General features: G+C 40.8%; 2 protein-coding genes across 4 annotated transcripts; one reads left to right on the forward strand and one right to left on the reverse strand.

The window, feature by feature from the left end:
* The first annotated feature begins 210 nt into the window (after nucleotides 1-210).
* On the forward strand, nucleotides 211-19,872 carry mapk9 (mitogen-activated protein kinase 9). Of its 3 annotated transcripts, none has more exons than XM_055016389.1 (12): nucleotides 211-425; nucleotides 5,324-5,470; nucleotides 8,319-8,448; nucleotides 8,812-8,870; nucleotides 9,173-9,311; nucleotides 9,765-9,930; nucleotides 12,193-12,264; nucleotides 15,458-15,640; nucleotides 16,063-16,187; nucleotides 16,285-16,348; nucleotides 17,521-17,592; nucleotides 17,813-19,872. In XM_055016389.1, exons 2-12 carry the CDS (start codon nucleotides 5,355-5,357, stop codon nucleotides 17,947-17,949), a joined length of 1,263 nt encoding a protein of 420 aa, XP_054872364.1. In that variant the 5' UTR covers nucleotides 211-425; nucleotides 5,324-5,354; the 3' UTR covers nucleotides 17,950-19,872. The 3 variants fall into 3 exon arrangements, with proteins under 3 accessions (XP_054872364.1, XP_054872365.1, XP_054872363.1); XM_055016390.1 differs by lacking the exon at nucleotides 12,193-12,264 and adding an exon at nucleotides 14,250-14,321 and having other exon boundaries at nucleotides 16,066-16,187; XM_055016388.1 differs by lacking the exon at nucleotides 12,193-12,264 and adding an exon at nucleotides 14,250-14,321 and having other exon boundaries at nucleotides 212-425.
* Nucleotides 18,925-22,478, reverse strand: LOC118470389 (uncharacterized). The gene is made up of 2 exons (XM_035948792.2): nucleotides 21,273-22,478; nucleotides 18,925-20,330 (listed from the first exon to the last, which is right to left on the reverse strand). Exons 1-2 carry the CDS (start codon nucleotides 22,229-22,231, stop codon nucleotides 20,093-20,095), a joined length of 1,197 nt encoding a protein of 398 aa, XP_035804685.2. The 5' UTR covers nucleotides 22,232-22,478; the 3' UTR covers nucleotides 18,925-20,092.
* Nucleotides 22,479-26,220: the final 3,742 nt, after the last annotated feature.

Here is a 26,220-nt window from a genome sequence, read left to right on the forward strand (position 1 = left end):
ACCTCATAGAATCTGAAGTTACTTGCAAATTAAGTGTTATTCTTGTTATGATCTTAATAGCGTGATCTTTCATAAATCTTTTTTTCTATTTAACAGTAATAATTTCAAAACAAAACTTCGCAAAGTTTTGCTTGAGAAAAAACTTTACGCCTACGTAAACCGTGCGTGATGACGTCATGGCAGGGCTCGCTCTCGGCTTGTTGTGGCGTCCTCTTCCTCCGTACCGCCCGTCCCTCCGCGCCGCCTGACGCTGGAGTTAGCTAGGAACTAGAGGAGGGCTTATCAGTCGTGACAGCCGGCTTGGTCGTTCTCCTAAACTTTCCCCGGTTGTCCCGGTTCCCGATTTGTAGCCTGAAAGACGGTGGAGAGCGTTTCATCTGTGTTTTCGATGCATGGGAGTGCCCTGGGAGCGGCGAAGGGAGAAGGTAGGTGCTGCAGCTGCCGCCTCCTGCCGTCCGTTGGTCCGTCAGACCTCCTCTTCAGTTCACCCCCGGCGGCCCGACTACCGCATTGCTGCCGACAGAATCGACAAAGACCGGCAGCGTAGGCCCCGATAACTTCATATCTCGTCAAACGTGAGGCGAATTCAGCCTGCGTTTGTGTTGTTGTAACTTTGGCGGCGTCAAACGCTGATTTGTGACTGTTTGAGGCGCCGAGTTCCAGCGGTGCTGCGACCACGGTGTGTCATACACGGGTGACTTCATACCTCCGTGTTTGTGTCTGCGCGTACTTAGAGCAAGTATGCTTTGTGTGGACATTATTAAAAATGCTCCTCTGTTATCACACAAAGGTTGTCAGTGTTCGTAGCTTCTCACCAGAGCTACGCTGATGTACATTTACCTCAAATGAATGACATTTCCGTAGGCCCGGTCCTCTCAGGTTCTCAAACCTGAACCACAACTACCACAGGTGTAGATGTGATGAAAGCTTGTGCTATTTTTCACCCCCATTCGGCATGTTAGAGCCAAGTTAAGCTTATCAACGAGTCAGGCACCGTGTGTACTCTGGATTACTCTGTCATGTGTACAGTTTGAAGCATGTCTAAGCATAAACAGACTGGCATAGTTTGTATTAGGCAACAGTGCAGTGGGATGACACATGCACAGCCAAGACCATGAAAGTGTGCCAGGAGTTTATTAATTTTAACAAACATGTGCTCCTGCCATTTTCCCCCTTTATTAACATACCTTTGCTTTCTTCGTTTTCTTCAAGATACTGGTCTTACAGGCTTTGTGCAGTAGCAGCCTAGATACAGTTTTACCCGCCCCTGCTGTGTTTTGTAACTGCTACATCAGGATGAGATGCTGAGTCTTCAGGCCATGCTAATCTGATATCATAGCCAGCTCACTGACTCCCATCCAGCTCCCAACTGAGAGCCACGTCAGACCCCAAGGCTGGACTGGACAGAACTGGACAGTGGCCATGATGAGCCTTGGGTTGAGGATGGTGATGCTTGTGTGAAGGTCACTTCTCTCATCATCTCCTTCAGCAGTAAAATGTACAAAAGCATATCCTTATGTAATTATGAACTAAGAGACGAGACAAGCCTCCATCTTTAAATTCATACGTCTTCTCTGACACAGGAATCCGAATTGCAATGAATTAAGCAGAATGTCTTCAATTACTTAATAAAATACAATAAATCATTTTAACATTTAAATCTAGACCTGCTCTGTTTTCAGTCAATTCAGTCTTTGTCAGTTTTCATCTGTTTAATGTTTGAATGATGGCACATGTTGCCTGAAAATGGGTCAGTCCTTCATTGCTGGGTCGGTGGTTCAATCCCAGGCTCCCTCTGTCCACATGTGGCAGAGTCCTTGAGCAATACGCTGACCCTGAATTGCTCCAGATCTGTCTCAGAGGGGAAGTATGGCTGTTTTGTAACTAAAACTAACTTGAACTGAATGTTATGTAAAAATGTAATTATTAGTTATTTATCATTTCTGCTTTAAAATAGCACATCAATATATCCTTCAGAATAAGTCTTAACTTTTTCTCTTTAGCCAAATATAAATGAAATTGGATCAGTCCTTAAAATGGAAAACAACTACCTAAACTATTCAATCAACACAGTTATTTGTTACTGACAGGTTGTCTTTGCAGTAACAGAGCTCTTGCCTGTAGCTTTGATTATGTTTGTGAAGCACAGACTGAGTAATCACAGCCCTCTATGTAAACTCATAGTTAATTAGGCAGTTTAGTTCTAACTTTATATTTGGACTAATCAATTAATTGTTAAAGCCAAAGTTTTAATCACCGCTATGACATTATTATTAGTATAATTATATGTTATTATTACATGTACACAATTCAATTTTCAAAATTCAAATGTTTTCTAGTATTTGCTAAAGTATTATTAGAATTTTGTCTGCATTTACGGGACTAACTGTGTCATAATGCTGTCTTTACTGATGTTTAGTAATGCTATGGTAACAAAATGATTAATTTTATGTTTGATCAGCAGTTTGTTTCATTTCTTCTTCATATCCACTTAACCTTTGATGTGTCCTGCTTGTAATGTACCTGCACAAGCCAAGGTTTCCCCTTTGGCAAATTAACTTTAGTCTCCACTAATCGAATTCCCTTTGAATATGAACAAATTCTTCTGTGCCTGCAGGCCAGAAATATTACAGGGGTTTACTTGTGTGTCTTTCTTGCTCTCTGAACTGACATGCATTTTTATTTTGTTTTTTTTAAACACACTCTAGTTGTTCCCAGTCAGTGTCTGTATAACTGTGCTGAATCTACTGTATATAGTGTATAGTTTTGACTATATATTTGGCAGCTAGTGAAGGATTGTACATGGGTTGTGCCTGCTGTAGCAGAAATGGGTTTTGGTTATGATTAATGGCCCCTTCATGGCATTCTTTAGCTCGATGCGTTTGTGGTGAATCAGCACAGCGGACATTTGAGTAGAAAAACTACTGGAGAAAAATATCAAAGTGCCACTGCTATTAATGCAGCTTCCTTGCTAAAATTGCAGAACCAGTATTTTTCTCAGTGGGAAGGGTATTTGTTGCACGTGTTCATGTGCTGTGTCAAATCAGTGGCCTAGAATCTGTGGTGCCTCGATGTCAAGGAAACTTTGGTCTTATTCTAATTGAGCATGTTGCATTAGCATGCTGCTTCTCCTGCACCTGCGTTTTAAATGGTTACATAATCAAGCAAAGCCCTGCTTGCTTGTCATAATCACAGCATTCATCAAAAATATATCTGTCAGGACCATTCATTCCCTCAGCTGGGATATCTTTTAGGAAGCCACAGGGAGGATTGAAGAAAACCAGAAAAGGTCAGAAGAGTGAGGGAATGTCAGAACTATAAAAGAACGAAGACAAAGCCAAGGAATATGGAAAGAGTGAGAGAAGCATGAAAAAGTAAAGGTCTCTGCAGCTCTAGCTCTCCCTTTGGGTATGGTAAGAGAGCCAGCTGGATGTGCATGTGAGAGGAAGGAGAACCAGCCAGGGAGGCACAGGAAGAAAGTAGATAGAGATGAGAAGAAGCCATTTTTCATCTGACTAATGGTGCGGATGCAGACCCACACCTCCTACATTTTAAGGCATTTTTTTGAGTGTTCATGCATTTACGAAACAAAGCAGAAAAGAAAAAAGGTGGTGTGTTCAAGAGAGATTAAAAACACATGCCTATAAAGTCACAATTTAGAAACAAGCCAGCATAGGTAACAAAAAATAGGATGACAAACAGAGACTAGGGCAAAATAATGAAGACACTAGGTGGGAAGTCCTTCAACAGGATGCACTGGACAAGAAGGGAGATAACTGTTGAAAGAAAAATGAACTGTTAACTCGAGCAGAAATGGCTACGATTTAAACATCTTGACGATACAGTTCCTAATTTCCATATTTTGCTGGTTATGGCGAAATTCCATAAAATATTTATTGTAAAAAAAAAAAAAATAAAATTGAACTAAAATTGTCTAAATAAAATATGAATTACTTCAAAGGTCATAGATATTTAGTACTAATTTTACCATCAGGCTTTAGAGTTTGAGTCCCATTTTACATGGTTTTTTTATTTTATCTAGTCCCATACTGCAATATCAAATGCTTTATAGGTTACATGTATTGATAATTTTATGTTGTAATTGTACTTACCGTGGCAAGTTATAACTTGCAATCTTCATGTCTTGTTTCTCTTGTTGCTAATTATAATGACCATCGTTCGTTATGTACAGTCATCTATGACACAAAAGAAGCAATTCTTTTCTTAAGAAGTCAAAATTTGAAAATCAGTTTCTTTATTTAAAATAATAATTGACTGCCTCCATTTTGTTGTAATATGGAAGAAAATCCACAAACCTTAGACTATTATGTGCAACAAGTGATTACTGTAATAACATTTTCCCTTTTTTAAGAGGCATTTTAAACTAAAAGCAAATGCAGCTAAGTCAGTCACTGGCAGCTGCTCCACCTCGACTTACTGATGTAGCTCTTTGCTCACACATGCTGTCACAATGTCAATGCTAAGACTGAGTATCTGTACAACTGATGCAGCTTGAGGTGTTTTCTGGCTCCGTTTGATCACAACCTCTCCCCTGCTGCTTCTTTCTGTGGAGTACTTTGTCTGTCTGACCATGAAAACCAGTGAGTCATTGTGTCCTGTCAAACAGAAAAGGTGAAAAAAAATCAGACTCCATTTAACTCATGGCTGTTTTCTGAAGGAATGACAAACAGCCGTGACGGCTCGCTGTTGCATAGCTACACGATTGTGTGTCCTCGCCCACACACACACTGGCGCAAATGATGGCCAAGAATAATACCCCTCTACTTCCTGCAGGAGGAATCAATGCTAACACTGCTATATTTGTCATAAACACAAACCTGTCGTGTGTGTTCTTAACGTGTATATGTGCTCATCCACTGCTGATGGATGCACACTTGTTGTGAAGCTGGATGTAGATCCAAAAATAATGAACTGGTTCAAGGCAAATGCTGCCTGCGTGAGTGTGTGTGTTATATATGTGTTTACAGAGCATGAGTATGTCAGGCTGAGTTTAGAGATGGCAGTGAGATCCTCAGGAACTCCAAGCTGTCACTCTCCTCTTTTCTCTACGATACGCATACACCGAAACACTTCAGCTCTAGCCCACTGTTACTGCTGTCAGATGCAGAAACTTGGCATAAAAGCAATGATGAATTGGCAAGCTTTAGACTGGACTATCTGCTTTTTACAATGTAGTAATAACAAATACATTCTTAGGACTTGTTTACCTTTTTGGCGAAGACTTTGTGTAAAGCCAAATGCCTGCTATTAACTCAGTCATGTTGTTTGTGTTTTTTCTCTCTGTGTTGTTGACTTCCTGCAGACAGTGCCGGTGGTCCTGACTGTTTAGCAGGATGAGTGAGGCAGAGGGCCAGTTCTACAGCGTTCAGGTGGGAGACTCCACCTTCACTGTACTCAAGCGTTACCAACAGCTCCGTGCTATCGGCTCCGGGGCTCAAGGCATCGTCTGGTGAGAGAATGTGTTTTTATTGGCTTTTTGTTGATTGTGCAACAGGCCCAGGGTGTTGTTCATATCCTGAGTTCCTTCTAATTAAATGAACATGTCAGTTGTTGCATTAACGAAAAAATTTTTTCACCACTAGCCCCGGGGCAAAACAGGCCTTTATTGCAGCCAACATTTTTAGTTAGTGTGGCAGGAAAAATGCAGGTGTAAATGTTAAGTAATTGATTGCTGAAGAGATTCAGCGTCTTTGGTTTGAGATTCTGTTATTGTATGTGTTGGTATTACTATCACACAGTCATGGCTTACTAGGGAACCCGAGTAGAGTCATTGTCAATGTTGTTATTAACAGCTGTGCTTTGCCTTACTATGACTAGTCAAAATGCCTGCTTGGAAAAGCAGTATTAAAGCTGTGTCATTCTGTGCTGACAAAATCGCATGTGCATCTACTTTTTAGCCGGTTTTTACTGTTCATTTAAGCTATATGTTTGTCTCTATATGTTTGTCTAACCCACACATCTAGACACAGTCACATCACTCCCATCCTTTCCACCCTCCATTGGCTCTTGGTCCATCATCGCATTGAGTTTAAAATTTTAAGATTTGCTTTTAAAGCTCTTCATGGCCTTGCTGCTTTATATTTTTCTGAGCTTTTAACCATCCACCGCCCCAGCAGAGCCCTCAGATCCACTCGTTGTCCACTCAGATGGTGCTGGACAGGCCCAGGTCTCGGTACAAGCAGTGGGGTGATCGTTCATTTGCTGTTGCCGCTCCGAGACTCTGGAACGCACTTCCACTGGAACTTTGTGTTCTCACTGATTGAGATGTACCTTTGTCTCCTTTGAGTTTATTTTCATGTCGTTCCAAAATGCCTCATTTAAATGTTATTTATTCATCTGTGCTGCATTATGGTTTTATGGTTTTTGTTGCTTTGTAATAACCAAATTGTATTGTTTTGTTTTATCATGCTGATGGAAAGCACTTTGGTCTTCTTTTATGTTGTTGTAAAGTGCTCTATAAATACATTTCATTGATTGATTGATTGATTGATTGATTGATTGATTGATTGATTGATTGATTGATTGATTGATTGATAAGCAAAAATATTGACAGCCAAGACTCAGCGTGTCCATAATTATATCGTCATTTCATCAAGTGCAAAAATTCTGGATGTTCATTTAAAAATTAACTGACAGCAAATGAACACGTGCTTCATGTTTGCACGAGCAACCTTCTTACTTTCCTTAAAAGATGTAATGTCAATCATAATAGGTCAGACCATGTAACATTTTCATAACAATTCCAGCATAGCACAAATCTGCACTGCACATCTTTGCGTTATTCGGTAAACACACACAACAGCATTTGGTTGAAGTGGTTTCAGGAAGACTTGCTTTTTTAGATATAGGTTTAGAAACATCACAGAGTGCACAAAAGGCACAGTTTGCATGCCAAATCGCAAAACTCGTGTTTTTTTGCCCTACGATTTCACACCTATTGCAAATTGGGTACATGTTTAACAGGTGCTGACATTCAGTTTGTTGCCTCCAACTGTTTGTAGGAATCATTCCCCTTATTTTTTTTTATTGCATATTGGCAGCATCAGACAGCATCAGTAACTTCATTAATTACTTTAGATTTATAAATTCTCCCTGACTAAGAGACAATCAGGGTCAGGATCTAACAGCATGTCACGCTGTGTATTTTTCTTCGCTCCAAACAGGTGAGCTCTGACACACAGTCACAGTTTATAAGCTGCAATTAAATCATCTGTTAGATAGCGGCCATCTTCAGGTTGAGTTCTGAGCTCCATCACTTATGAGATGTGATGTCCAGTCAAGTGTGAATGACAGATGTCACATGCACACAGTTTCTCTTTCCTTCACTGTGGTGGTTATGCCTGAATAAGCCAGGAGACACTTTAATATAAAAGTCCCATGTCTGAATGACAGATTGCTGTCATTTTAGCATACCGAAGAAGTGAACAATGCTATGCATGCTGATGTTTGAAAAAGATTCATCAGGTTTTCTGCACTTTCTTAGTAAGAGTGGAAATGTAGCGGTTAAATTCACAGACCCCTGAGAATTTAATGGAAATGATTTCGTGACGTTTGAAAGCTAAAGGCCACATTTCCATGAAATTTGCTGTATATTAATGGCCTTAATAATGTTTTTGGCAGGCCCCTGAACTGTTCTGCTGTACCACCGTGGAGGCAAGATTTGTCCTTGTCAGATTGAAGATTAACCCTTTCTATTTTGGGCACTCCACAAACTTTCCCCAAGCTTTTCCCCAAGGCCGAAATTCCATCATTACGCACAAGGTCTAACAGCTATATTGCAGTAAAATTTGCTTGTGCTACTGTTTAGGCCTCTAAATTAAAGCAACTATTTAAAGAATTTTAATATTGATTGATAAACAATACAACCCCTAGTGGCTGCAGGCAGGACTATAGACTAAATAGTATTTATGTTAAGTACTCAGAAGAATTCCCTATCACCCCTTTTTCCGGTTTTAAAAGATAAATCATCTTTGCACTTTTAAACTTTAAACTTTATTTTTATTTTTATTTTTTCTGTTAAAAATTTTGCCACCCTTGTATATATTGTAAATAAAACTGCTGTAACAATGTAAATTTCCCCTGGAGTGGGGAGAAATAAAGAACTTTATCTTTATCTTATCTTTATCTTATCTTAAATGACAAGAGACCGTTAGCTTTTTTCCCCTTAAGCTGAAAGTGAAACTGACAAATTTTTTACTCAGGAGGATTTATTTATGTATATGCATATGCAGTATAGATGTGTTTTTTTTTTTGATGACCTTTGTCTCTGTTGTCTTGTCTTTGCTTTGTGTAACCAGCTCTGCTCTAGATACAGTCCTTGGAATACCGGTGGCGGTGAAAAAACTCTGTCGGCCATTTCAGAACCAGACCCATGCAAAGCGTGCCTACAGGGAGCTGGTGCTACTCAAGTGTGTCAACCATAAAAATGTAAGATGCAGATTTAATGCATCATTCTTCCTTACTTGCTTAAAGATGTGCTTTATTATTTTGTTTCTTATAGACATGTATTAGACAGAAAATTAGGCAAGGCGGTGAGGATTTTTTTTTTTTTTGAGTTTTGTTTGAAGATGGAGAAACTGACTAAAAGCCAAAGCACTTTAATTATCTGTTACATTTTTTATGTTGTTTAAATCTACAAACCTGAGAAGAAAGCCACCTCTGCAATACTGATAAAGTTTCTTGCTCAGAGTAACAGAATCCCTGCTCTCAGTTGGCAAGCTCTCGACAGAGAAATGGATATAAATGGGAGAGTAACAGAGTGGACTAATGTGCCTGTCTCTCTGCTTGCAGATCATCCGTCTGATCAATGTTTTCACGCCTCAGAAGTCCCTGGAGGAATTCCAGGATTTGTGAGTGGCAGTGGAGTGTTTTTGGCGCTAACAATCAACTCTGCTTAGGCTTTCTGAAATATTCAGATTTTTTGCTCAAATGTTTTGTTCTTTGTTTTCCTTCATTTGACTAACATTGATTTCTTTACTTGTCAACCTTCTCTGCTGCTATACTTTCATATGCTCTGCTCTTTAATTGGCCTTTTCACTGTTCCTTTGTTCTTTTCATACTACCATTTTTCCTGTTATTCCCTTTCCTGCACTTGTAGCTCACAATCTCACACAACCTCGGTTCATTCTTTTGTTCCTTCTTCCACTCTCAGGTATCTGGTGATGGAGCTGATGGATGCCAGCCTATGCCAGGTGATCCACATGGACCTGGACCATGAGAGGATGTCATACTTGCTCTACCAGATCCTTTGTGGCATCAGGCACCTACACTCTGCTGGCATCATCCACAGGGTAAGCACAAATAGTATTTGTGCTGTGGACTATAGGAGTTAGGCAGAATATAGCATCTCATACACTGCAAAAATATATCAAGAGTAACTTAATACTTTACTCCTCTCAGGGTTGGATATATCAACTTTTTAATGTCAAGAGTGTGATCAGAAGTGTGTAACCACACTGAACAATGATTATTAAATAGATAATAAACTCAGCATATAGCCCTTTACATGTGTTAATATGTGAAAATGGGTATTGGTAAACCTTAAAAGAAAATTTGCTTTTTTGGAAGGTTAGCAAAAGCAAAGGGGCATTCGTTGACTCTAAATTTTCATCAGTAACTTTGGCGAAGAACATGATTTCACGTTAGTCTTCTTTTATTTACCATTTTTATAGAAGCCAGTAGCCCAAGTGCAATGTTTTGGGTGCATATTTTTCTATAGATTTACAAATTTTATATCCCTTCAGGATCTAAAGCCTAGTAACATTGTGGTGAAGTCAGATTGCACATTGAAGATCTTGGACTTTGGCCTGGCTCGGACGGCCTGCACTAACTTCATGATGACCCCCTATGTGGTGACCAGGTACTACCGCGCCCCAGAGGTCATTCTCGGCATGAAGTATAAAGAGAATGGTAAGTACAGCCAAGCACCAGCCTTAGAACAGTAGTTTTAAAAATGTTTTACCTCGAATACATTGGCAAGGATACAGTTGTACTGCTAAAACCACATTGGCATCCAACACTGTAAAATTACTTTGTTTTTCGGCAGGAACAAAAGTATTGTGATAGTTTGTTTCACATGACTACATTTTATTGTAGTTGTATTTGTATTGTTGTAAGTGTTGTGTTTTACAAGAAGGAATTGATTAACAGTTCAGGACTTATGAATGCTCTTATTTGGATCTCTTCATGTTTTTGAAGAGACAATTTTTTACATTCGTCAATAATTGACTTTCTAAATATAGTTTCATTTTTTCGTTGAATGCTGCGTGAAAATACACTATATTGCCAAAAATATTCGCTCACCTGCCTTGACTTGCATATGAATGTAAGTGACATCCCATTCCTAATCCATAGGGTTCAATATGACGTCGGTCCACCCTTTGCAGCTATAACAGCTTCAACTCTTCTGGGAAGGCTGTCCACAAGGTTCAGGAGTGTGTTTATGGGAATTTTTGACCATTCTTCCAGAAGTGCATTTGTGAGGTCACACACTGATGTTGGACGAGAAGGCCTGGTTCTCAGTCTCCGCTCTAATTCATCCTGAAGGTGTTCTGTCTGGTTGAGGTCAGGACTCTGTGCAGGCCAGTCAAGTTCATCCACACCAGACTCTGTCATCCATGTCTTTATGGACCTTGCTTTGTGCACTGGTGCACAGTCATGTTGGAAGAGGAAGGAGCCAGCTCCAAACTGTTCCCACAAAGTTGGGAGAATGGAATTGTCCAAAATGTCTTGGTATGCTGAAGCATTCAGAGTTCCTTTCACTGGAACTAAGGGGCCAAGCCCAGCTCCTGAAAAACAACCCCGCACCATAATCCCCCCTCCACCAAACTTTACACTTGGCACAATGCAGTCTGACAAGTATCGTTCTCTTGGCAACCGCCAAACCCAGACTGGTCCATCAGATTGCCAGATGGAGAAGCGCGATTCATCACTGCAGAGAATGCATCTCCACTGCTCTCGAGTCCAGTGGCAGCCTGCTTTACACCACTGCATCCGACGCTTTGCATTGCACTTGGTGATGTATGGCTTGGATGCAGCTGCTCGGCCATGGAAACCCATTCCATGAAGCTCTCTGCTGAAGCACTGTTCTTGAGCTAATCTGAAGGCCACATGAAGTTTGAAGGTCTGTAGCGATTGACTCTGCAGAAAGTTGGCGACCTCTTGGCACTATGCACCTCAGCATCCGCTGACCCCGCTCCATCAGTTTGCGTGGCCTACCACTTGGTGGCTGAGTTGCTGTCGTTCCCACACACTTTCACTTTCTTATAATACAACTGACAGTTGAGTGTGGAATATTTAGGAGCGAGGAAATGTCACGACTGGATTTGTTGCACAGGTGGCATCCTATCACAGTTCCACGCTGGAATTCACTGAGCTCCTGAGAGCGACCCATTCTTTCACAAATGTTTGTAAAAGCAGTCTGCATGCCTAGGTGCTTGATTTTATACACCTGTGGCCATGGAAGTGATTATAACACCTGATTCTGATTATTTGGATGGGTGAGCGAATAATTTTGGCAATATAATGTATGTAAGGCACTGTTTCCTCTAGGATTTTTTTCAGCAGTGGCGGCAGGCTCCCCAGGAGCCGTGGCAACGTAAACAAATGACACTTGGACACTTGACTGCAGATTTTCCTTGTACAACGTATTTATTGAATATTGAATGGCCAGTTGAAAATGGCTTTTTAAAGCCCCCCCCGAGCCACCACACACACAAACACACACACAAAACAAGAGTAGATACTGACCAAGGTAGTTATCTGTAGTTTACCTTAGTACTCGCAAGTACCCGACACACGGCAAGACTGCTGTGAAGAGACATGCAGCGGTGGTGTATTTGCGCCAATTACAAAAAACGAAAGAAATTTGAAGGCGAGGCGGCGGAAACCCTGTAAGGTGTGGTTCACTGTTGACCCTGGTATACTTTCAACAAAGAGAATCGATGTGAACATGTCATACATTTACAACAGTATTATGATTATGTTGTTTGGCTAGCTGACTGCTTTTAATACACAGTAGCATTTGAGTAAACAAAGAAGCATAGTAGATGGCCCAGGGTTGTTGATCCCAACAGTACAATTTTTGATGTAGTTGTGCTATTGTTTGTTATCAAGTTTGGCTCTATTAGTCGTTGATAATGCCATTGAATGTCTGCCACTACTCTGCTGCAGTGGACCTGTGGTCGGTTGGCTGCATAATGGCTGAAATGATCTCTCACAAAGTCCTCTTTCCTGGAAAGGACTGTATCCTTCCTTGTTTGTCTCCTTCAACTTATCAACTTTTTTTCTCTAAGCAGAGGAAGAAGACACTGAGATGCTGCATTTAACAAAGTCTGGAGTATTTCATTAAAGCATATCCCACAGAGAAAAGAAGCTTAACAAAGACTAGTTTGATTTATATTAAGCACCAGCTTTACTGCCAAGGATATATGCTACATAGAGCCGTGTAAGGGTGCAATTTATCTGTTTTAGTCACTGGGTAGAATCATAGCTTGAGAAACCTGAGGCCCATACTATAATGCAAGTTTATGATACCCAGGGTATCTTTTAGTTATCTGACTTTACGAAAGCCTAACAACCGCTGAGCAATCTCATAAAGCTGGTTAGCATCTACAGTCTATCCACTGTTTCTTAATCTAGCTATGAGTTTATTCACACGAGGGCGCTGTTGGCAGCAGATGATCCAATCGCAAGCATGGATAGGAAGAGAACTGCATTTTTTTCACACCACTAAGAATCTGAAATGTCTAAAAGCCATAAGAATGTGATTTAATGAGCGATTAATGAATTCATCTTATATATCACCATGAAAGTAGTTGTATTTTTATTACTTGATTATTTATTTGTGAAATAATTTGTCTCTTTGTAAGCAGCATGAAAGGACAACATCTGTAATTTTGGTATACAATGTTATGATCCATGATGATAATTATCATTAATCTTGAACAAAAGACCGACATCTAAGCAGCTTGGACGCATCAGGACAGTGATATTGAAAAGCACATTTATTACGTTTTCTCACTGTCTGAGGTTTTTAGCAACTTTCCTTTCTGACTTTGGCTCCTGCAGCTGCGTTACTTTTAAATTTGTATTATGTGTTTAAAAATCTTTACTTTTAATATTATAGCTTGCTTTTTGTTTGTAAAATGTGCCACTCTGATGCCAGTAGACTTGTCCATGTTTCTGATGGGTCGTTTGTTACCACTCTGCCTGTTTCGTGCGAATGGGCAGAGGCAGATTTTAGAAAACCTAAAATCTGATTAACAACTTTACTTACCAAGTTGATAACCAGCTTTGCAAGACTGCTCACCAACTGTGGTTGTTTGGTGAAATGAAGCCAGATAACAAAAAGATACCCTGGGTATGTTGAACTTGCTTTGTAGTACAGGCTCCTGTTCTGGAGCAGGTTAGGGATGCAGCATAAGTCAACATGGTGATGTATTCCAGTAAAAAATTAACCACCATTGTAATCCTGAAAACAGATTTAAACCTCGAGTTACCTCACTGACTGCAAATCCTGGTTCGTAGGTCAGGCTTCTGAATCAGGATGTTACTTGTCTACAGAAAAGTGTTGTGTAAATAAATTTCCTGAACTAGCTTACGTACAAGGTAGTTCACAAACAACAAAACATCACAGTTTACATTTATGACTTGTGTAATGTCTATGTAGAGTTGACCTACAGTATGGAGCACAGAAGACTTTCAGCTTCAGTGAAACTGAAATAGAGTAAAGAGAGGAGTTAATGGCTGCTCACCACTTATAAATGCTCTCAAGCAAACAGCCAAGTTAGAGGGCGAAAGGGAGACAAACTATCCTGCTCTGCTAAGCACACACAATCACACACAGGAAAAGTGAGGGAGAGAGCAACAGCTGTGTAAACTGATAAGCAGAGCAGAAGAGAAAGGCCTGGAAGGCTGCGGCTGATTCCCAAGCCAGCGAGAGAAAAGAGAGCCAGCCAGAAGATGAATATGATGAAAACATCAGGCCATGGCGCAGTGAGAGGATGGACCAAAATAATAAGAGCTGGTGTTTTGCATTTTAATGTTTGCCATTCAAATGTAAATCACAGAGCGTTGTTGTTGTTCATCTGTGTAGCTTTCATTTGTTGTTTTATTGTGTGTATATTCTGAATTGTATTATATGGGTGATGTGATCATTTTTATTTAATATCTTTTCTGTGTGATTGTGTGTGTGCCTTTGTATTTGCTTGTGTGTTCTTTGTTTCCAGTGGACATCTGGTCAGTGGGGTGTATCATGGGAGAGATGGTAAAAGGCAGCGTCATCTTCCAGGGCACCGATCGTATCCTTCATCGTTCACATTGTCTCTATGCCACTTGTTGTCCCTCTTCTTTCACCCTCCATCAAACCTCCATCAGTCTCTTGTCTTATGGTTCTTCTACCTCACCTGTCTATTGAGACTTTTTATGTTACGCCCTGTTAGTATTGTCTGTTGAATAAGACCACATCTGTTTAAACAGAGAGCTCTGTTTGTTCCCTCTTCTCCTCAATGATTCTTAATCTGTGGATGTTGTTCAGATATCTGCCTATCCCTTAATTGATAGAAGGAAACAAATTGAAGTGATTCACATCATTTGCATTTATATTGGCTGTTTCTCTATTTCTAATGTGTTTAGTCATCTCTTCACTCACCAGCTACCTCACCAGTAGGGCATTTACACCCAAATAGCTGAGAATCGATGTCGGGCGCAGTGTGATTTGAGGATAGATTGCTTTTCATCCTGGCAAGTAATTGCCTTCTGCAATTGTAAGCCAACAGACCATATATATCTGTATTTTTAGCCATGCTATAATGGTTCAAGGGACTGTAATGTTACTTTGTTTGTCGGGCCGCTACATTGTTCTAGACTGAAATATCTCAACATCCACTTGATGGATTGGCACAGACATCCATTGTTCCTGCATGATGTATCTAACAGTACTGACTTGGCTGATCCCCTGACTTTTTGTCTAGTGCCACCATGTGGTTGATGTCTGTAGCTTTTGAGAAAATGCCCAAGCAGCTATTATGTAGATTGACATGAAATTCAGTCATCTAGCACCACTTACAGATCAGATATGTTTTGGTTCAAGACCCAATACCTACAAAGCAATTTTCCCATCAAATTCTGTGTTTTGTGCTAGTTAGGAGATATTAGCATGCTAGATTGATGTTGATCTTGGTATTTATTTTATCTGCTTAATATTAGGATGTCATTGTCAGCATCTAATGGCCTCACAAAGCTGCTAGCATGAATATAGACTCAGTTTTGATTTTCTATTTTCCACACTGAACATTGTAAATTTTTGATACACGTCACATAAGTGCATCAATTTCATGTACCTGTCACTTGATTCTGTGAATTTTCATGTGTTCCTCTTATTTGCTTATGTGCCCATAATGCACCTGAGTTTTTTCCATAACTGAGTGTTGTCTAGACATCGACCAGTGGAATAAGGTCATAGAGGTTCTCGGCACACCGAGTCTGGAGTTCATGAACCGACTGATGGAGACTGTGAGGAACTATGTGATGAATAAGCCACAGTATCCTGGAGTCAGCTTTGCTGATCTTTTCCCAGACTGGGCATTTCCTTCTGACTCAGAACACGATAAGCTGAAGAGTAAGAACTTTGGACACTACTTTGTTTAACTACACCTGTTTAACTTGACTTTAAATGCTAGATTTTATGCATTGTTTTTAGTTTTATTTGAATGCAGCCATCAGGCCAGGCTTTTAGTAAAACTGAGGTATTATCTGCAGTATGCTGATATAACATGACATTTTCAAATAAAACTACAGGGACATAAAAGCAGAAAACCCCTTAGGCAACTAGTTTGACCATGCAAGTCAAAAGAGTTTTCTGTCCTCATCTGTGGCATTTAGAGTTAGATGTCCCTGAAACAAGAGAACAATCTTGACATTGCCAGAGATGTTACCCAATAACAAGGGAAAGTAATCAGTTCTCATGAAGACCACTTAAGAGAAATGATGTCATAGGCCTGTTTCCATAGTGACACTGCCTTCACTATGTTTCCATAACAGCAGGTCAAGCACGGGACTTGCTTTCCAAAATGCTGGTCATTGATCCTGAATGCCGCATCTCCGTCGAAGAAGCCCTGAACCACCCCTACATTCACGTGTGGTACGACCCTGCAGAGGCAGACGCGGTGAGTGAACTGTTCCACTCAAGCGTCGGTATTGTCAGTCAGTGCAGCAGCTATGTGTGACCTTGATCCGATATCTGTATTTCCTTTTGTTTCACAGCCTCCTCCCCAAATTTCAGATAAGCAGCTAGAAGAGCGAGAGCACACCATCGAGCAGTGGAAAGGTAGGATACGCTTCCCTCTTGGGAAATGATTTACAAGTACACTTTAGCTTACAACTGCAGTTTAAATAATGCTATGAGAATCTTTACTTTGAATCAATTTTTTTTCTCTATCTGTGCAGAAACATATACACAATGAAAAATCACCTTAATTTTTTGGGACTTTTCTCATGGAAGACCAGGTAGCAGTGCAGTATCAGAGGCAACTAAGCCACTTGGTGTAGGATGCTTTTGCAACATACAAGAAACGCTATGAAGAAACAATCAAATTCCACAGCCGTGTGCTAAACACTAACAGAGGGCAGCAAGGTGGTTCAGTGGCCAGCACTATTCCTCAAAGCAAGAAGGGTTTTGGTTTCTGGGTTGGGTTTGAACCTGCTGGTCATGTAGGGCATGTAATCCCTGCACATTTGTGGGTTTTCTGCAAGTATTCCAACATTTTCCAAAGACAAACATGATAAATGGGGATCCTAAATGGGCGGTATGTATGAATGTGAGTGTCAATGGTTGTCTGTTTCTTTGTGTTCGCCCTGTGAGACTGGAGATTTGTCCTGGTTGTACCTCACCCAATGCCAGCTAGGACTGGCACCAGCCCCTTGGTGACCATTTTCAGGATAAAGTGTGTACAGCTAATGAATGGACCTGAGTTTACCTGAGGTATAGAGCTGCTTGTACCGCACATGCATCAAATCTGTTCAACAACTTTGTGAAAGACAAAACAAGCTCAGTAATTTATTCTGTGGGTACAGTTTTGGCAGAGAGAAAGAAATGAATTTGTCAACAATACAACAACCTCCTTGTTGTTGAACTTAAAATAAACTCGCCCATTGCTAAAAGTCACAAAACTGCTGAGCTGCCAGCTGCTGAAATTCACACTGCACACAAATACCTCCTTTCTTTTTCACCGGTACAAAGCTTCTCTGAAGTTTAATGTTGCAAAAACAGCTCATTTCTCCTGCCAAATCATTCTAAAACTCAGTGCCCAAGCAAAATAATGAGATTTAACTTAAACTGTGGAGCAGTTAACAGTAACTGATGATATTTCCAAGAGCTGATGGCTGAACCGAGGAGGAAATTATTATCTACTTAGCTACAGGTTCCCCATTCTGTTCCTTAAGCCTACATTCTGAGAATAAACCCAGTATAAACATCTAAGATTTTCTGTTTCTCCACAGAACTTATTTATGAAGAGGTGATTGACTGGGAGGAGAGGAACAAGAATGGTTTAATGAAAGAAGACTGCTCAGGTAAATGCAAGCACCGTCTTTATTCCATATCATCTCTATATTCAGGATCAAGCATAACTAGCATAAGCTTAAGAAAGTAGTCCTGGTATATGCAATTGTGGTCACATCTGTTACACTACAAACTTACCACAAATGCAGTCTATTTACTTTAGCTATTGATGATAGTTGCAGAACCACCTAAACCTTTTATCTCGTGGTTCTCTCCATGGTCTCGTATCAGATGTGGTCTCCGGCTCAGCCTCCCAGTCCTCCTCAGCCAATGACATCTCATCCATGTCCACAGAGCATACGTTGGCCTCAGACACAGACAGCAGCAGCATCGACACACTGACAGGACCACTGGACGAGAGTCAGTAAACACAATCTAACACAACTTGTGTCTGTCTGTGGCCTCTCCATTTACAGTATCTGAATTTCAATAAACCCTCATCTTCCTTTTTATTTTGTAGCCCCATCATCCCCAAAATTTTGAATTTATTTCCCCTTTTTTGGTCATGTGTTTTTCTTATTTCCTCTCTAACCTCAATATACAGGTCTATTTTTCTATTTTCTTTCCATGTGGGTGGGCCTTGTTGATCCTCTTCATCTTCAGTTTTTGTTTTGGACTGCTGCCTATAGGTCAGAGATATCCATGCTCTCTGTTGTGTCTTTCTCCTTGGTGGAAGTTTAACTTGGTCATGTATATGAAGTGTATGCATCCATATTAATTTTCAAGTTATTATGAGTAGGAGGGGGGTTGTTGTTTTGTTCTGTATGCCCAAATTTTAAGTTTTATTTTTTTTATAGCAAATCTAAAGTTGAGACCAGAGGTTATCATCATCAAGTTAGAGCAGACACGCACTAAACATAAACCACAGCTGCTAGCTGTTCTCATGCATGTTATGCCTAAAAGAACAAAAGCTAACCATAAATTGATCACATTCAACTGTCTGGTGTTCAGCCGATGATCAAATGTGGATCTAAAGTTTGATCAAATCTTCAGCACGCTCAAAGTATTGCAGATCTCTACAGTGGTGCTTTCTGCACAGTGTTTTTTTTTTAAATTATTATTCTTATTATTAATTGGCTTGAGTGATGTGGATTTTAAGCTTTTACTCCTGACAGCTAGAGGAAGCTGTGGTTGCAGTGTTACAGTTTTATTTCCTATAATGTACTGTATGTAAAGATGTCATCGTGACTGTAGACCCTTTCATTACAAATAGATAAGGTGTGCTTGTTTTGTTCAGAAATTCAGCATATCTGTAGAGCTATATATATATTGCAATCATCCCTATTTGACTTAAGGTACTGACTATCAATGTGTATATCAAAAGATGATCATAATCCTGTAAATCTGGAAGAGGCAAAAAGATCCATGTAGTATTTATTTTTGTGTTCTTGCAAAATGTTGCACACAACCACAGTGAAGCCCATGAAAACAAAGCATCTTGTCAAAACATTTCATTGACAAGTAAAAGTATGGGCTGCCCCTTTTCTAAACCATTCCATTAGGGCTGGAAAAGATATGAAATTAATCATGAAATCAGACATGTAGAACACATGTAAAGGCAGTAAAACACAAAAACGGTGTTTACCATGCATGAAGGCGTTGCACCTACAAGATACAGTAGTTCTTGTTATAAAGAGAAATCTGTTCAGGTCTGTTCTTTTACTTGCAGTACCTTGATGTTCTTGGTTCTGAAAGCGTGTTTGAGAAATGTTGTATTTTTTGCCTTGTAAGCCTATATGTGTGTATGTGTTACCAAACTGTACTGTGCAGCATACTTCCTTATTATCTCCTTTGAATCATCCTGAAAGACATCAGTCAACCTGACTGTAAAGGAAAAGTCTTCGGAGAAAGTTTGCCTAGCAACAAAAAGCAGACGTGGTTTACGATGTGAATGAGACTTTGGAGACTCTGGAGTCCTGAGTCAGAATCTGGACCTTGAAACTTTGAAGATGAATGTTGGAAATGGACTGCGGTGCTGCTTTTTGCATAACTGATTGCACAGTGTGATGGACATCCAGAAATATGACACTACGAAGTCACTGAGGACTTATGCACCACGTTGTACACAACCATGACCTTATTCTTTCATTCATGCCTTAAATTACCCAAAATGTGGCCAACTCTGTCTCTAAAATCTTAGCAAAAAAGGACGCCATTGTATACACTGTACATCTCACAGTTTGTTCCTGCTTTTACTTCCAGAGATGTCGTATGTGATTGCAGTGACCACCATATTATCACCTGGCCAGCATCTTTTGCCCATACTCAACTAATAAAGTGGACATCAGTGATTTTTTTTCTTTCATTGATGTTTTTTGTAATTCTCAGATTGTCCATGGGGAAATAACTGTACATCGCTTAAACCATCCCAATTCGGGTAGGAAATGTTCTACATAGTGACACATTACTATAAAAAGATCTTAGCCAAAGTTTAAAGACCAGCCCATCTTGTGCCTTTATTTCCTACCCTTTGCACACACTTTTCATGCCATCAAACACCGTAATGTTTTCTCAGAAGCTCTTGACGATGTATTCTGTCTTCTTTGCCTCATTGTTGAGCTCTCCAAAGGTGTCAAAGAACTGCTCCATCTCCCTCTGCAGTGTGGCATTGCGCAGTTCTGCAGCAGCGCAGGCCTTTTCAGACTCCGCAATCTTAATCTGGACAGCCTGGTACCAGTGCCGCTGCTTTGTGAGGTTTGTTTTCAAGCAAACGACTTCCACCTGCAGCTCCTCATTTCTCTGCTCTAGGCTGATGATGCAGAAAGAAAGGAAATAGGAAGGACAATATTCAAATTACTGGTTCTTTGTAAAAGGCTGGTGAACAGAAAAGTTAATGGATTTGTTGAATTTGCTATACTTATGTTGGTAGTTGTAGTACTTTAACTCTGCTTGACATGGTTCGAATAGCCATGAAAGAAGATTACGGTGCAGAATTAAATCTACCTACTTACATATCTCGTTTGCTGCAGTCTGTATAAAGCTGAAAGAATTGTCATACTCCCTTGTCCATGCCAACTACCAATGCATGACCTTACACTGAGACTTGCTCTATCTATATCAGTAATAAACGAGGTATGTGTTGTGTCTATGTCAGCAGCAATGGCCCCTTAAATTAGCTCTCTTTCCAGTGTCATGAGCTCTTTTCTATATGTCAACCACATCGGCTGTGCTTTTTTTTCCCGTTTTATACCAACCAGCTGCTTAACAGTACAAACAGGATTCTTAATAGTTTGCCAATGGAAAACATGCATATAGTCAGTTGCCACTGTAGACTCAAAACATGTGGAACAGCAGTGGTTAAATATAAGGTACATGGTTGTATTATTCAACTGAATAAAATAAATCTATCAGCATGGGAGACTTGTGGGAGTCTTTCGAAGAACTTAATGAGCTGTTGGTGCTCTCTGAACTAAACAGGATACAGGGTGAAAGTTGGAGTCAACTGAGGAATCAAAGCAGCACAGCCGAGTGGACGCACACATTTTCTGGGCCTGGGAACATTGTGTTCACCGAAAATATACCACAGGCCGGAAAATTCTCAAGTCAGTGAACTGGAAGTGTAATATTGAAAGCCAAGAGCATAAGCAAGTTATATTTAAGACATTGCTTTTGTCTTTCACATGGCGTGACTAATCTGCAAGTGATTATGTACACTGTGCAGTTTGAAATAGAAATGCAAAGCTCAAATTACCTGATTATCCGAGCCTCGTATTCCTCCCTCTGTCTGACTATCTGCTGCTGGAGGCTCGTGAGCAGGCTTCGAAGAGCGCTGGCTGAGGGGTCAGCCAGGGGTACTGGAGGGGGTACCCTGGGAGACCATGATGGCTGCTTTGGGGCTTCAGCACCCAGAGCAGGTTTACTGTGGCACAGCTGAGGGGAATTTGCTGTAAGATGTTCTGAAGGTGACATCGGGGTCTGGGGGTGCAGCATCGGGTCCTCCTGCAAAAATCCACAGGAACCCGAGTCCAGCTCTGGCTCCTGCTCCTTGTCTTGGTCCTGGTTACTAGAACAACTTTTAGCGAGGACGATCTCACAAGAGGACCAGGGGCTCCTCTCCTCACTCACATCGTCACCTTCCATCAGTCCCTGGATCTTCTCAGGGGCCCATGCTTGGTACATCTGCTCCTGCAAGTGTTCCTGTAGGCTTGTTTCCATGTCAGAGACTTCCTGGAGGCTGTCTGTTGTTACAGCGTCAGGGAGGTTATCGTACAGAGACAGAGTGCTCCGGTGCTCCTCACTCTCTGATCGGCTAGGATTCTGGTACAGTTGAGTTCTGTCCTCTGCTCCCCAGCCACATCCCTGTTCTCCTCCTCTCTGTCCTGCTCTTGCCCTGTTTATGCCTGGGCCCAGCTCTGCTTCCCAGGCCAGTCTTCCCAGGCCTTGTCTACAGCTGCAGTAGCTGTGACCTGGCCAGGCGCCAGGCCCTCTTCCCCCGCCGACCACTGCCTGAACCTCAGCTACAGCTGGGGCCAGACCAGACAGAGGGCTGCAGGAGCCTGGGAGTCTGGTTACGGCAGGGCACACAGCCATACTTTCCATTTCCTTGGCCCTCTCTCGCTGGGCAAAAGGTGGGCAGTTGTCGTACAGGGGGTCCGTGGAGCAGGAGCTCACTGTGGTGGGGGTCTCGGTAGGAAGACAGTGCAGCTCCATGATCCAAGAAGGTACATGAGGGTGCTGAGAGCCTTAGGTAACTGCCCTCCCCTTTTCTGTCTGCTGTAACTGGGGATTAAAGGCTGAGATTGTGGATTTGTGAGCGTGGTATGGAGCCTCCTCTGTGCCAAGTGCTGATATGTCGTGGGCAGAGGAACCTGTAGGAGCCCTCCTCCCCTTTGGCTGGCTCTCTGCTGTGTCTTTGACGGTACTGCCTAATGGTAGACAGGTTGTAATGTGGATGTGGATGTGTGTGCATGTCTTTAAGCAGGACTGACATCAGCTGTTACTTTAGCACAGCTTCTGGGGGAGGGACCAGGGTGTAATATAGTCAGGCTCATTCCTAAAGACAGTCACACATAACTGGAACCACAGAAATAGATGGTGGCCATTGGCACAAAGTGTGAAACACACACAATCAACGTCGTAATCTGCACACAATATTTGAGCAGTAAAAACATACGAGGCCACAAGTCTAAAGTTTGGATTTTAGACAATGCAAAATGTCAGACATTTACAGCCAGTTTCCAAGATATAGATTAAACCTAGTTCTAGTCCGAAAGGGACTCTTCTTTGAGAAAAGTTTCTAGACACAAACTGGGGATCCTTATAGAAATGTCGCATTACTTAAGGCGGATCAGTTTTAATGCACTCAGTATGTACTTTCCTCTCTCTGCCTGCCAGGTGAGTGTGCTGTGGTCAAAGTTTAACCAGTGGAATCTCTTTCATTTATCCAATCTGAGAACCAGACAGCACCAAAAGAGTGAAATGTCATCAGAAAGACATCAGAATGACAAATCACAGAAGATGTGGATTTAACCCACACTTTGTGGGAAAGAGGGGATTGTAGCAGGTATTCGGGGATATTTTTTCAGGCGCACAAGTGAAATACATTATGGAGAGGAGAGATAGAAAATTGAGAAGTAAGGAAGAAAGAAAACATGCTGAATGGCCACCAACACAAGACATATTCTCTCACCAGCACAACTTAAATGGCAAGTATGCATTAAACCACAAGATGGAGCCATAGACAACACAATGAAGAGGTGTTTTTCTTCAATAGGCGGTATACCTCCAAATCTTTTAAGGTGTCTTGAAGACGATTGTAAATTGTTCAGAGGAATGTGATTTAATTTATTCCCCAGTCAACATTTTAGATAAACCCCTAGTTTTGTCAGCTATTTGCTTCACATTCATTCCCTTTACAATGAATATTATTTGATTATCTGTTTTTTCCTAAAGACTCATTTATTAGCTCAGTTTTCAGAGCTTAATATAGATCAGATACTGATCCACTATTGATCTAGGGGTGAAGCGCTCCCTCTTCCATGAAGGAGACACAATCAAAGGCATGCAGGAAACATCCATACATGCATTTTTAATTTTTGTTATTTATATATATTTTTTTGCACTTTGTCCTAAAATCCCCTCCAGGCAAATGGCCATACATGGTTCGACTGGATGTGCCAGTTCTCAGTTGTGCCACTGAAGAGTGCTTCAGCTTGAGGGCACTGATTTACTCTAAATTACAGAGAACAAAGTGTTTCATGAAAGCCTTGAAGTGTCACCACAGTGTCTCACATATCAAGGATGTGCTGCAAACTTCATTCCACACGGGAACATTAAACAGTCAGTTGTCCGTCGACACTGATAAAACTCCACGTTTATCTGCCCTGTGTGAACCATGCTGCTTCCTCCAAGGCTGCATGGATGGAGAAGAAATGTTTTATCTGTTTGTAGACGTGCATTGCTGTTTTTAAATGTGGGCAATTTCCTAAAAAAAAAAAAAAAATAAAAAAAATCTGCATTTCAAAAATCCACTCTGTGCCATCCTCATTTGCTAAAGGAGATGCTTTGGAATACAGAGTTGTTGTCAATGTAATACCAGAAAATCCTCCAAAATGTTCGCATTGAGACAACAGGGGCAGCAGAAAGAAAACAACCAGCTGGAATATCAGGCATTAGCACTAAACCCTCTCATAATCCCCTGAGGGTTTGCCCTGACCTTCATCTGTCATTGAACAAAGGAGGACCAGCCTCACTGTCCGCCCTCGCCCCGAACCGTGTGACTTATCACCACTTGATCTCCACCACGCAGAGGTTACGCTTCCCTCTAGACACCTTATCACCCCATCCCACCACTCTCCTCCGTCCTTCTATACTTCCTGTACATCTGCGTAGTTGTTTGTAGCCATGACGACAGAATCCATAGCAACGCAGATCCCCATGGTGCTAAAAATTAAAGGTGGACGTATAGAGGGTGGAGAGGGGGGAGTCTCTCTGGCTATTTTAACAAGTGTCTTGATGGAGAGTAATTGAGAAGGGCCCTTGTTAACAAGAGACAAGGTCTGCTCAATAGGAGAAGCTCCTCAGAGCAGCACACAGACATCTCCTTTAATATGTGTTGGCTGCAGAGAACAATATGTATAGAGTCCACGGTGCAAATTCATGACTGAATGTAAAAGTAAAGAAAAAATCAACCAAAGTTGGCTGTGCATGTTGTGTGGAGGAGTGATGAGGAATCGAGCAGATAGCAAGCAACCTGGACTGTCAAGGAAAGAAGAGAGATCAGAAAAAAAGAAAGCAGGCAGGTTTGTGTGTAATGCTGTCGCGTTTTCCTGCATGCAGGTGTGCTTTTGAGAGATTAACATCCCTGCCTTTCCTTTTCTCTGATCCCCATCCTCTCTCTGTGTTGGTGCTTTATAGCGGCTGAGCTACCTGAGCAGACACAGTTTCATTGCTGTTTACTCATATTTTATTAAGACAACCCTGGTGTCCAGTTTGACACTCATGTACGTAGCCTATGCATGCTGCTTTAGGGCTGACACATATTCTGTGTATTTTGTGGGAAAAAAACACAGTTTTTTTAAATTAAAGCAATAGTTACAACATAGTTTAACATGAAATAAATTACATTTCCTATGGCACTTGTGTTAAAAGTGCTTTACAGTTAGTCTCGTTCACATGTTCAGACACTGACAGCAACAATACAAGGTACCTGGTCAGAGTTTTAGACTAACAGGGCATCAGTGTCTTGCTTAAGGATGCTTCAACAAGCATGAATCACCACCATCTTCTATTTTTTAACCTGGTTTTATACAGAATTCTTATTGAGCCTGCATTTCCAAAATTACATGCTGCTCCATTTCTGATTAAATTTAAATATTTCTCTTAATTTGATTAATTAGTTTCATTTTCTCAAACATGTACCAACTATACCAACCAAATACTATGCCTAATACTGTGAAGAATATATGAAAGGCAATCACAGGTGCCCTGCATTGTTGCTTTAAGTAGTGTTTTTTCTGGCATTCAATAATGTTAGGCCAAGAAGAAAAATATATCTTACTGAATTAGTTGCATTTTTGCAGTATGCACAGTGTGTCCATTATATTTGACTTAGTTAAGCACAAATCAACACAAATTGTTTGTTATATTTAGAAGAGTGAAACATGCACAGATATTTAATATGAGATGAGATGACTGTAGACATACAGATGGAGCTCAAATAAAATGGGAATAATGTGAATTTTTTTTTCACAATTTAAGTTAAATATTTCGACCCTTTTGTTTTATTTTGATGATTAAGGCTTTTAGCTCACAAAGGTCAGAAATCTAGTATCTTGCAATATTTCATTTGAGCATAGAATATATGAACGTTTACGTTTTTGAATTACATTTTTTAAAAATTGAACTGTTTGATGATGTTCAGCTTCAGCTTTTCTTATCATAGGTTCTCTACATCTATATAAGTTTGCAGAGGGGATGAACACTTCTTACAATGTATTCCTCCATTTGTTGTTTGGTGTTGCAACTGTTTGGTGATTTGCATCACTGTCATATGTACCAAACCATTTGGCAATTCCAGGTGCAGTGCATCTTGCAACAATGAATGTTTTCTCATTCATTTAAGTGCTTTTCAGGGTTTCCTCTTGAACCATGTTTTCAAAAATGTGATTTTAAACCAGACCCTGATGAACAGAGTCGTA

The sequence above is a fragment of the Amphiprion ocellaris genome, chromosome 13 (assembly GCF_022539595.1).
Source record: "Amphiprion ocellaris isolate individual 3 ecotype Okinawa chromosome 13, ASM2253959v1, whole genome shotgun sequence".
Classification (NCBI taxonomy): domain Eukaryota; kingdom Metazoa; phylum Chordata; class Actinopteri; family Pomacentridae; genus Amphiprion; species Amphiprion ocellaris.